At 45.8% G+C, this 13,395-nt stretch overlaps 1 protein-coding gene across 1 annotated transcript; it reads right to left on the bottom strand.

Annotated features, from left to right (window-relative positions):
• Positions 1 to 6,888: 6,888 nt before the first annotated feature.
• On the bottom strand, positions 6,889 to 11,650 carry LOC109941587 (vegetative cell wall protein gp1). Its single transcript, XM_020542706.2, has 2 exons — positions 10,255 to 11,650; positions 6,889 to 7,032 (listed from the first exon to the last, which is right to left on the bottom strand). The coding sequence occupies exon 1, from the start codon at positions 11,310 to 11,312 to the stop codon at positions 10,665 to 10,667; it is 648 nt and encodes a 215-aa protein (XP_020398295.1). The 5' UTR covers positions 11,313 to 11,650; the 3' UTR covers positions 6,889 to 7,032; positions 10,255 to 10,664.
• Between the last annotated feature and the right edge of the window lie 1,745 nt (positions 11,651 to 13,395).

Below are 13,395 nucleotides of genomic sequence, written 5' to 3'. Positions count from 1 at the left end.
GTCAACATTACTCTTTTGTTTCCTCTATTGAGCCACACAGGGTAGAGGAAGCACTTCAAGATTCGGATTGGGTGGTGGCGATGCAAGAGGAGCTCAACAACTTCACTAGGAACGAGGTATGGCATTTGGTTCCACGTCCTAATCAAAATGTTGTAGGAACCAAGTGGGTTTTCCGCAACAAGCAAGACGAGCATGGTGTGGTGACAAGGAACAAAGCCCGACTTGTGGCCAAAGGATATTCACAAGTCGAAGGTTTGGATTTCGGTGAAACCTATGCACCCGTAGCTAGGCTTGAGTCAATTCGTATATTATTGGCCTATGCTACTTACCATGGCTTCAAGCTTTATCAAATGAACGTGAAGAGTGCCTTCCTCAATGGACCAATCAAGGAAGAGGTCTATGTTGAGCAACCTCCCGGCTTTGAAGATAGTGAGTACCCTAACCATGTGTATAATCTCTCTAAGGCACTTTATGGGCTCAAGCAAGCCCCAAGAGCATGGTATGAATGCCTTAGAGATTTCCTTATCACTAATGGATTCAAAGTTGGAAAGGCCGATCCTACACTCTTTACCAAAACACTTGAAAATGATTTGTTTGTATGCCAAATTTATGTTGATGATATTATATTTGGGTCTACTAACGAATCTACATGTGAAGAGTTTAGTAGGATCATGACACAAAAATTCGAGATGTCTATGATGGGGGAGTTGAAGTACTTCTTAGGATTTCAAGTGAAGCAACTCCAAGAGGGCACCTTCATTAGCCAAACAAAGTATACTCAAGATATTATAAGCAAGTTTGGGATGAAGGATGCCAAACCCATCAAGACACCCATGGGAACCAATGGGCATCTCGACCTCGACACGGAAGGTAAATCCGTTGATCAAAAGGTATACCGGTCGATGATAGGCTCTTTACTCTACTTATGTGCATCTCGACCGGATATTATGCTTTCCGTATGCATGTGTGCAAGATTCCAAGCCGACCCTAAGGAAGCTCACCTTACGGCCATAAAACGAATCTTGAGATATTTAGTTTATACTCCTAAGTTTGGGCTTTGGTATCCTAGGGGATCCACTTTTGATTTAATTGGTTATTCGGATGCCGATTGGGCGGGGTGTAAAATTAATAGAAAGAGCACATCGGGGTCTTGCCAGTTCTTGGGAAGATCCCTGGTGTCTTGGGCTTCAAAGAAGCAAAATTCCGTCGCTCTTTCTACCGCCGAAGCCGAGTATATTGTTGCAGGCCATTGTTGCGCGCAACTACTTTGGATGAGGCAAACCCTTAGGGACAACAGTTACAAATTAACCAAAGTTCCTCTTCTATGTGATAATGAGAGTGCAATCCGCATGACGGATAATCCCGTTGAGCATAGCCGCACTAAACACATAGTCATTCGGTATCATTTCTTAAGGGATCACCAACAAAAGGGAGATATCGAGATTGCATACATTAATACTAAAGATCAATTAGCCGATATCTTTACCAAGCCACTTGATGAACAAACCTTTAACAAACTTAGGCATGAGCTAAATATTCTTGATTCTAGGAATTTCTTTTGATGTCTTGCATGCATAGCTCATAAATATACCTTTGATCATATCTATTTTATATGCTATGACTAATGTGTCTTCAAGTGAATTTCAAACCAAGTCATAGGTGTATTGAAAGGGAATTGGAGTCTTCGGCGAAGACAAAGGCTTCCACTCCGTAACTCATCCTTCGCCGTCGCTCCGAGCATCTCTCCAGGTTTGGTATAATCTTCACTCGTGTCTTATTTGCCAAAAGGGGGAGAAAGTAGTTTAGAGGGCTCTAATGACTCCGTTTTTGGCGATTTATGCCAAAGGGGGAGAGAGCATGAGCCCAAAGCAAAAGGACTGCACCACCACCTAGTTTTTAAAAACTCATGATTTTCAATTGGTAAATTTCAAATGGTATCTCCTTGTGTTCAAAAAGGGGAGAGAGTAGTATTTTCAAAATCAATATCTTAAAACCCTCTTGAACACTAAGAGGAGGAATTTATTAAGGGGGAGTTTTGTTTAGTCAAAGGAAAAAGCATTTGAAACAGGGGAAGAAAATTTCAAATCTTGAAAATGCTTCGCAAAATCTTATTCATTCACCTTTGACTATTTACAAAAGGACTTTGAAAAGGATTTACAAAAGAATTTGCAAAAACAAAACAAGTGGTGCAAGTGTGGTCCAAAATGTTAAAAATGAAGAAACAATCCATGCGTATCTTATAAGTATTTATATTGGCTCAATTTAAGTAACCGTTTGCACTTACAATTATGCAAACTAGTTCAATTATGCACTTCTATATTTGCTTTGGTTTGTGTTGGCATCAATCACCAAAAAGGGGGAGATTGAAAGGGAATTAGGCTTACACCTATTTCCTAATTAATTTCGGTGGTTGAATTGCCCAACACAAATAATTGGACTAACTAGTTTGCTCTAGTCTATAAGTTATACAGGTGCCAAAGGTTCACACTAAGCCAATAAAAAAACCAAGAAATGGGTTCAACAAAGAGAGCAAGGGATAACCGAAGGCTGCCCTGGTCTGGCGCACCGGACTGTCCGGTGTGCCACCGGACAGTGTCCGATGCACCACCGGACAGTGTCCGATGCACCAGGGAACTCAACGCCCAACTCTTCACCTTCGGGAATTTTCAGAGCACTTCGCTATAATTCACCGGACTGTCCGGTGCACCACCGGACAGTGTCCGGTGCCCCAGGGGAGAGCGACTCTGAACTCGTCAGCTTCGTATTTCCGCTCCGCTATAATTCACCGGACATGTTCGGTGTACATCGGACTGTCCGGTGAGTCAGCGGAGCAACGACTACTTCGCGCCAACGGTCGACTGCAGGCGCATTGAATGCGCGCCAGCGCGCGCAGAAGTCAGAGCACGCGCAGGTGGCACACCGGACATTCTACAGGGCTTGTCCGGTGCACCACCGGACAGCCAGGCGGGCCCACAAGACAGAGCTCCAACGGTCGGAACCCAACGGCCTGGTGACGTGGCTGGGGCACCGGACATTGTCCGGTGGCGCACCGGACTGTCCGGTGCGCCATGCGACAACAGCCTCCACCAAACGACTAGTTTGGTGGTTGGGGCTATAAATACCCCAACCACCACCACATTCAAGTCATCCAAGTTTTCCACCTTCCAACTACTTACAAGAGCTAGGCATTCAATACAAGACACACCCAAGTGATCAAATCCTCTCCCAATTCCATAAAAGCTTTAGTGTTAAGTGAGAGAGATTTGTTGTGTTCTTTTGAGCTCTTGCGCTTGGATTGCTTCTTTTTCTCATTCGTTCTTGCGATCATCTCAATTGTAAACAAGGCAAGAGACACCAATTGTGTGGTGGTCCTTGCGGGAAGTTTGGTTTCCAATTGATTTGAGAAGAGAAGCTCACTCGGTCCGAGGGACCGTTTGAGAGAGGGGAAGGGTTGAAAGAGAACCGGTCTTTGTGACCACCTCAACGGGGAGTAGGTTTGCAAGAACCGAACCTCGGTAAAACAAATCCGCGTGTCACACTCTTTATTCGCTTGTGATTTGTTTTGCACCCTCTCTCTCGGACTCGATTATATTTCTAACGCTAACCCGGCTTGTAGTTGTGATTGAGTTTGTAAATTTCAGGTTCGCCCTATTCACCCCCCTCTAGGCGACTTTCAACTAGCACAACAAGTGCGCAAAACCAGTCTTCCCCAAAAGACTATCCGTGCAAAAGTCGCCTAAGGGTGCAGCTGGACTAGCACAACAAGTGCGCAAAAACCGAAGTCTTCCTCCAAAGACTATCCGTGCAAAAGTCGCCTAAGGGTGCAGCCGGACTAGCACAACAAGTGCGCAAAATCGAAGTCTCCCTCAAAAGACTATCCATGCGAAAGTCGCCTAAGGGTACAGCCGGACTAGCACAACAAGCGTGCAAAATCGAAGCCTCTCTCAAAAGACTACCCGTGCAACGACCGACTACAGGTGCCGCCGGACCGACATAATAAACACGCTAGACCTAGTGCACAAGTCCCCTACGGGCATGACCGGATCAGCGAAGGCACTCAGCCTCTTCATATAAATTATAGTTACATACGTAGAGCGAGGGCATCACACCATACATTGGTTCAACCTTCGGGATAATACCCATCTCCCTATAGTTAAACAACATTATCCTCAGCTCCTCACCCTCAAAAAGACTTCGCAATTCCCCTCACCTACACTCGCCCCAGCTGGCGAGGACAACAATTCCCGCTTGCCAGTCCTGTCCACGTGAAGACGACCACCCTCCACCTCACTCACTCTACGCTTCGCCACCGCCCTTCGAAGCCTCCGCCGCAGCCACATCCAATGCCACAAAATAATCCAAATCATCATCCGAAGGCTCTTCCGTCCACACCACCGAACTCCCAGAATCATCAGACTCAAAAAATTTAGACACAGAATCACCTGAGTCATTTTCCGCAACCACGGTCGAAGCCGCCAAAAAATTAGCAGTATCAGTAGCGGTTGCGTGCGCAGGCCCAAAATCTTGAACCTGCGCAGCAACCAAGGTTCAGTAACACAGACAAAATTTACTAACTCTCCCACACCAACTAAGCCACCTGCGAAGGCCCTGCCGCCGCCTTGGGATCCTCCGCTGCCAGCTCCGCCACCTGCGAAGGCCCTTCCGCCGCCTTGGGATCCTCCGCTGCCAGCTCCGCCACCGCCTTCGGGGGCCCTCCGCCATCGGCGCAGGGGCTGGCAAGGAGCCTTCACCAGACACAGTGGGCACAGGTCCGGCGGAGGAGCCCTCAACAGCTTCAGGGTTGACCTCAGCCTCGGGCAGCACCGGGTTGACCTCGGCCTCGGGCCACGAGCCGTTCAGATCCCCAAGGTCTTCGACATCCTCGGCACGCGCCATCTGCAGCAACAGCACACTCATTCAGCAAACCCACATGTACCCACATTCAATCACACGAAACAACAGACAAGACTTACCTGCTCTCTCGCCCGATCAGACCGCTCCCTAACCGCCTCCCGGCCATGAGCACCCCACATCCGATCGAAGAGGGCCCCCGCGGAATCCTTCACCACAGGGTCTTCGACCTTAAAAATTTCGCGTCCAAAGTCTTCATCGGACCGGTCGAAGACCTCATAGTGCTTGCACCCCTCGCGGGACAGCGCATTCATGGCCCCTTCGCAGGTGACGAGGGAGGCAAAGGACATGAAGCCCTCCACGATGGTCGGGAGTGCCAGCAATTCCTCTTGCAGCCACTCGAGGAAGCGAAGGCCTGCCTCTCGGTCGGGCACCTCGAAGTCAGCAGTCCACGCACCCAGCTCGCGGTATGAGTCCACGAGCTGCGTGCTCGTCCGCTCAACTTCCGAGCGCGTAGAGGCCTCGGCCCTCTCCATGCGGCCGTGCAGAGCGTTGAACCGTACCTCCGATTCCTCGGCGCGTTGGCTGGCGAGACTCTCCTCCGCCTGCGCCAATTTGGCCTCCGCCTGCTGTGGCGAAACCGCCCGAATTATTCCAGCTTAAGTGCCCAAGTCGCACCCATAAGGGCAGCAACACACTTAAACAGGAATAAGCCGTCAGTCCTTCGGATCTAGTCCGATAAAGCCACTTACCAGAATCGAATACCACTAGCTCACTCGAAGGTGAGGCACAGAGAAATACAATAAAACATAATACCACAATCTTAATAAGTATCATTAGTGATTACATTATCGGAGTTTCAGAAATAATAACCATAAATTTTAATGCAGCGGAAATAACTAACGGAGAAAACCCGAGTAACATGGCGAAGCCTGGCCACGCTACTCGTCCTGGTCCTCTCCTGCGGAAGCAGTAACCCACTCGACCATCTATCTCGGTGGCGGGGATGGAGGTCAAGTCACACCATCAACCAATCATCCTAAGGAGTACCTGCAAAAATTATGCCACAAGCAAGGCTGAGTATACTAATACTCAGCTAGACTTACCCGGTGTGAGGAGTCTACTCCTCTACCTCTAGACATGCAGCTGTTTGGCTGTGGGGTTTGGTTGCCAAAAGCACTAGCTGAGTTTCTAAATCAAGTTTTTAACTTTGTCAAAATTAAGTGTGACTCTCTTAAGGCTAAAGATGTACTATCTATTCATACATAGTAGCAAACATTTTTTAGCAATCAACATCTTGTATCATCTCAGCACAATTCCACTTGTTACTCAATGTAGCAGCATGGATCAAGCAGTCTCATTAGCTGCGAGAAGCAGACGATTCGAATCGAGTTTTTAAACCTTGCAAGGTAAACCTAAACACACGACATGCAGGGGCACTCCGTCCCCACACACATCAACCGTCCCCATCGATTCCCCGTCAGCAGAGAGGGGCTCACCGCCTTGGCGTACAATGTCTCACTGACCCCGACTGCCGTCGTGCAGTGACCGCACTTGTACCCACCATAACCGGAATGGGAGACCTCGTCTCAGGTCGCGTGAGGAGGGCAATCTGCTGCCAGGTTCAATCAGGTACTAGGCTTACCGATTTACCATATTTCTCGGTATATGTTTAGTACGTTCAAACGCTTGACTCACGGTACCACACCTTAATCCTTATTCAAATTTTTATCCAGTGGACAACCAATCCCCATGGATTGTTGTCCACAACCAGCATCATTATGAGAAGAAAGTGGATACAACCAATTTCCTGACCTCGCGCAAGTGCTAGAAAAATCACTCGACTTCTACCGAGATCCCTAATTAATAAAGCAGCTACTCGACCTAGCATACTAGTATCCATCTCAAAAGGATTCTTGAGATCATGCAACTAAGGTTTCAGTCAACTCCTACACTTAAGTGCACAGTACAAGCCTACAAACATTAAGTGTAGTAAAATAGCATATATAAACGGTTATGCATAAAACCGGGGCTTGCCTTTAGTTTAACACTTAGACAGTGTTTGCTGGGGGAGGTGCTCGCTCGGCGAGCATCCACTGGTTAAGTCCATTCTTCAGGTCGTCCACCAACTGCGTCTTGTGGTTGTCACCACATCATTTGCTCGATCGGCATCTCTCGGTCCTAAATGAGATGCAGGATGCATATGTATGAATACAATGAAAAATATCACAAGCTATATAAATACATGGTAGCAACTAACATTTAATTGTAAGACACCGCAACGACTATACGCAAGCGCTAGCTATTCGTATGTTATCGGCGTTCATCATTAACACCATTAACAAGACGACCACATTTTATTTATTTACGCAACACAAATACGATATGACAAGTACACGCATTTTCTACGCTTACCTTAATCATTCATTTGTTCTATTGACCACACAAGAGCAACCAAGACAACGTAAGTTTAATTCGAACCTAGGCATCAATGTCTATGAAACTCCTATATCACAATCAACTAGAGAAGAACATATAAAACATGACACACATGCATTATTACGCTTAGTCATGGCAAGTCTATATTACTTAAGAGCAAACCAAACATTTCTACCGAGAAGGGTGAACTAAACAATCAAAAGCGCACTAGCAGAATTTTTAGGACAGCAGCACAGCAGTCACTCGTTTCAATCATAATTCTTCAAATATTAATCCAAAAATATCAAACTTAGACTTTCTGGAAAGCTTAAAAGGTGCTCTACAACTTTGGTATTGTCATCACCGCACGATTAAACACTTAGCAAGGTCAAAAGGTGTTAACACAACAGCGCTGTCCAGATTTGGACAGATTCAGACTTATGACTTTAAAAATTCATAACTGAAGATTCAGGCATCCAAACATGATGATCCTAGACTTTCTGGAAAGGTAATAAAGTTGTCTACATATCATTTATAAACATCTTAAGGTGATTCAATATTTAACTAAGGATAAAATACACTAGAAGGCTTTGCTGTCCAGAATTGGACAGATTCAGTCTTCAGACTTTAAACATCCATAACTTAATCTTCAGATCACCAAAAATAGTGATCCAAGACCTTTTGAAAAGCTTAGCAAAAGTACTACACAACTTTTATAATCACCAAGAAGTGATTCCAGGTTTAACTAAATCAAATATCACATTTTTCGAAATCTGTTCTGACGGTGGACAGAACACAACAACCAGTCTGTAAAATTCATAACTCTTAAACCGTCAGGCCTTTAGTTATGAAATTTTAACACAAGCAAGATAAGAAAAGCACCTACAACTTTCTTATAATGACCATGAACAGATTGTAACATTAAATTGAACAAACAATACAGTTTCTGAAATCTGTACAGAATTTGGACAGATTCAGTTACTGAATTTGTAAAAATCATAACTCCTAAACTGTCAGACCTATGGCTGTCAAATTTTAGTACAAGCAAAATAATAAAGTTATCTACCACCTTTCTATAGCACATATCTACAGAAAACACAATTTAGTTCATCAAACATACAGCACACCGAAAACAGTACGTGCAACCCAAAACAGCAATCAATACATTTCAGCTTCTATGCAATTCAAGAATTGCCGCGTTCTAGAGACTTGAATTATTATAACACTTTGACATTTGTTAGAGTTAAAATAATCAAATGAGGACCAACAAGTCAACTTGCAAATTTTATTCAAGTCATTTAGTGCACTAAAACTACTACCACTAATCAACGACGCATTCTCCCCGATAATCTCCCAACCATTTGCGTTTTAAATTAGACATCATATGAGCACTAATACTTTTCATCCGCGACCGTAACCATACGCATTTAGAATACAACGAGCAATTTACCGTGACTACAAGCTTAACTAAAGTCATCTAAGAGTCGGCTAGCTAGAACAACGATACCGCCCGCTAGACAGCATACACGTCGGCTTGCCTATTATTATCACAATTCGAGACACCACATACACTACAACATTTTTATAAACATTCATATTCACAAGTATTTTGCACACCGACCAAATCATACAAATCGTAAACTACTAGTCTCCAACTCACAATCACCATGCATTTACTCCCCGATCATGAACACATACATGTTTATCATACGAACAGAGCATTTCAATAATTATCCTAAAACAATTAACTCCATTACACAACTTATACCACAAACCTACTTGACTTGCTTGAAGTGTCTACTCGAATCCGTGAGCACAATCACACATTATATGCGAAGCATAATTTAACGAACACATAATACGCATCGACTCGATTCGACTTATAAATATCGAGAAAGCGATGATTAGTTTGGCATGTCACCACCTCTCTAATTAAGCAAAAACAATTTCTACTTATATCGACCGAATATTCGTGTCGAGCACACCTTATGTTACCTTGTCTCACATACAACCATGGAATAACCAGCCCAGCAAGAAGCTAAATTCTTCCATAACATAACGGGGCGGGGTTGCGCGCGAGCCGGGTGACGTAGGTGCACAAGAGTACTTCGCGCCACAACCATCTCTTTTTTATAGGTTCTACGGACCTGCTTCATCTGGTAAAAAAGAGTCATAGATATGCCTGTAATTAGAAGGAAGAACCGCCATAAAAATCTTCCTCGTGTATCGTCTGTAGCAGAACTATGAACGGGAGCTAGCAATCCGGACCGTATTGAAAAGGTTCCTGAGACACAGCATGGAAGAGTCAAAATTGTGGCATGCACTCGAGACACTACCGATTAACTTAACACAATTACCACCACAATGCACTTCGATATACACGCTCGACATCACAGTGCTTCGACAGACCCCACACTTCCAATCTACTTGTCACATCCAAACACACCACGTGACCACTGCATTCTTATAACCAATTTTAGCGCAATTATTTATGACAACACTTAGCGACTAGACGAGTGAAACACCAACTGATTATTCGTACATTCGCCTTTGAAACACTAATCATATGTGACATAATTTATATTTTCAACCCACTCTAACCTACACCATGATGGAAACATAAAATATATTTACATAGACTAACTCATTAGCCGACTGCGGAAACCACCACATGCTTTACGCTTTATTAGATTTACCCCGACTAACACACTGCGTTATGACGAAGTATTTTAACAAACGATTAATACCATCCACGAACCATCCTCGTGACACCTAAATGAATCATCGCAACCACATATATTCAAACACCAATACACACCACATCGACCAAAACGTATTTAGACAACTACAAATCGCACACATCAAACAACTTCTTGTTCTCCAACCGCAAAAGCGAACCTACTAATGCGCATAACCGAAACATTTTACACACATCCATTCAAAATAATTAATCGAGTCGATTGAGAGCGACATGCATCGGCTCACCATAAACAAACCCAAACGGTGTTTGCAAGAATGACGGTGATTCCGATTTGTGCATCGCTCCAAACATCCGACGAGCGTTGAATGATTGGCCTTCTTCTCGCAAAACGCAGGGTTCTCTCCTCCACAAAAATAAAACAAAGCAGCACACATACATAATTAATCATAGGAAAATAATGTCGATGCGGAATCGAACGAGGATTTGCGCGGTCTCACCGGGGTGAACGGCGTCGATGTTGGGATTGCGCAAAAACAGCGAACACCGGGGGGGGGGGCATCACGGCGTGCTGCTCACTGCGCAACACCCCACTTGGACATTTTGTCGAGCACGTGGCACGCGCGCAGCGCTGGCAGCGAGGAAGTCGGTGGAGGGGCCGGGGCTGCAGGAACAGCGGTGCTGCATCGTGGAGGAGCTACGCAGCGAGGGGCGTCGGGCACATGGCGAGGAGGAGCTGGGCGCAGGGAAGAATCGGCCATGGCAAGAGCAGTTTGGGGAAGGGAGATGATGCTGTTGGAATTCCTGGGCGCCGTGGACAGGGAGCAGGGCGGCCAGGGAGAAGAACTCGAGCTCGCCGGGGGCTAGCAGCCATGGCTGCTGGCGGCCAAGGGGAGAGCAGGGGCACCGGCGTGCTCCCAGGGAGCTCGGCCATGGCTGCTCCGCTGGGCGTCGGCCAAGGGAACTGCATCCCTGCAGGGAGCGGGCGCCATAGCTGGGAGCTTGGCTGCTCGAGCTTCACCGGCGCCATGGATCCAGGGAGCTGCTGCTCGCCGGCAGCAAGGGCGCCGAGTTGGGCTGGAAGCAGCCGAGGAGGGAGCTCGCGGCTGAGGTTGAAGATGTCAAGCTGCTGTCGGCCGGCAGCAGGGGGAGGGCGGTCCGGCCATGGAGGGAAGGAGTCGTGCTCCCTGTTGCTGGCGTGGGGAATCCAGGGAAGAAGATGGCGTCTGCTGCTGCGCGATGGCGAGGCCGAGCTGGGAGATGCAGCGTGCGCGAGGAAGAAGGGGCAGGGGCTGGGGCCACCGCGCCCTGGCTGGCCGAGGGGAGGAGCAGGCCTGGGCGCCATGGGAGGAAGGGAGCCGAGCTCCCTGCGCGCTGGCTGTGTGCATGGGAGAAGAAGACAAGGAGAAGAGAGAGTGGCGGCTAGGGAAAATGCAGGGGTGGGAGTGAAAATTTGCCAAGTGAGCACCCCTATTTATAGAAGCAGCCCTAGGGTTAGGGTTTCTTAGTGGGCCTATTGGGCTGGGCTGGATTTGGCCCAAAACGCGAAATCGAGTTGCGCTAAATATTTTTCCGGAATAAAAATGCTCCTGCGGAATTCGTTTCTACGGAGAACAGAGCGAATTAGAGTTTCGGCGAACGGACGATTGAGTGATTAATTCGGCCGAGAGTTGGATTTGATTTCGCTCGAAAATAATTTTCTACGCGTGATTCGAAATTAAATTGCCCTGAGATTTGATCGGCCCTGGATTTTAGTCGGAGAAATCGGATCGTGACATTTTAAAATTGCCGTCGATACGGGGTTTTGAGTTCGGTTCGAACATAAGATATTTGGCCGAAACGGATAAAATTGATTTAGAGGACGACATATTGAGTATTCCGTTTGAGAGTACGGATTCGAATAAAATAGTCGAACATCGATCGAAGTTCGAGGAATTGGATTCGGGCTCAGATCAGATAACAGTCGTCGAGAGTTTGATTTAATGAACTTCAGATGAGATTTATAATTCGAGAATGATCTTCGAGTCTGCATTCGTTCCGAGAGATAAAAGTTTTAACACGCTCTGAAATGGGTTGTTTCTCGAGATCGAATAACTCTGAATTCGGTGAACTTCCAAGAGAAAGCCTGATAAACAGAGATAGGCACGATCGAGAAATAGAAATTTTTACTGAGCATCCGAGATTGGGATAAATCTCCCGACGTAACACGAAACTGACACCTGGGGTGTCATAGCCTTCCCCCCTTAAAAGAATCTCGTCCCGAGATTCGAATGAGGATCTTTAAGGGTGGAGAAGCATGTAACTCCCAGGCTGGAGATAGAGGCAAATTCAGGAGATGGAATCTGACAAGATACGGAAGATAGATTTGGATAGAATATCGCGGCATGTTGAGACAAAATGCAGCGATCACTCTAATAGAATGTTCACAAAAGACAGCACATCAGTATAGTCTCGCAATGGATCACAACTATTAACCGTGATACCAGCGCGTGCCGAGTAGCTCAACCATGTGTGCACCATAGTAGGCTCTCGGTCTCGTCGCGACACCATCAGTCGTTAGTCATGACACCATTACCAAACGTAACCAATAAGAAATTCACATAGCATAGATAGATGGAGCCCATGAGAGTATGGATCGGAAAATGTGACTGAAGTTGAAGCAAAGATTGTTGGCAAAAGATCATCACATGAGAATTTTCTTCAACTCAGAGAGTTATTTTATGATCATCACGGGGATTAGCAGGCCAGCGATTAGTACGAGATTTGATATGAGAAGGAAGCACTCAAGAGATCATGATTACTGAGCTTCTCAGAGACACGAGAGAACCACGACAACAGCAACATCCATTGAACTAAATGGATACATTGTTTAAAGATAAAATTGATAAAACAACGTCATGATCCTCGGAGAAGGGGGTATGAGAATAAACAGAAATGAGAGATTTAGGCAAGATCAACATCCGATACTTGAGAACAAGTTATAGGAGATAACCAGATAACGGGGCAGAATCAATGAAGGATCAGAGATTCGGATGAATAAGCCAGCATGATTCACCAGGAAAAAGGATTACCGGATCTAGGTGAAAGGAGAGGTAGGCAAATAGATCAGCTGGATGATCAACAGGAATGCTATAAAGTTTTAGGAGCAAGGATTTATGGAAAGGAACATGGCCTTGATAGGGTTTGCGCAACTAGACACCAACAATAATTTTTTGACACAACAAGTGCACAAGGAAGTTTTAGTTTGGCTAGCGGTTAAGCTATGGGAGTCTACAAGTTGTGCAGGTTTAACTTCAAAGGTAAAACACTCAAGGGGGCTAGAAAATACCAACACAAGTAGGATTTGTTTTTTTAAGGAGGTTTCACTTGCTAAACTCAAGGTTGTTAGGAGGGGTCTTTTTATGAACAGAACAAGCAAATTTTTTTTG

Source organism: Zea mays, chromosome 8 (assembly GCF_902167145.1).
Source record: "Zea mays cultivar B73 chromosome 8, Zm-B73-REFERENCE-NAM-5.0, whole genome shotgun sequence".
Lineage (NCBI taxonomy): Eukaryota > Viridiplantae > Streptophyta > Magnoliopsida > Poales > Poaceae > Zea > Zea mays.
Note: the sequence above shows the minus strand (reverse complement) of the source record. Positions and strands in the feature narration are given on the sequence as shown.

Excerpts from the sequence above, each read along its gene's own strand:
- LOC109941587 (XM_020542706.2), bottom strand. The coding sequence starts at position 11,312 with ATGGCGCCCAGGCCTGCTCCTCCCCTCGGCCAGCCAGGGCGCGGTGGC.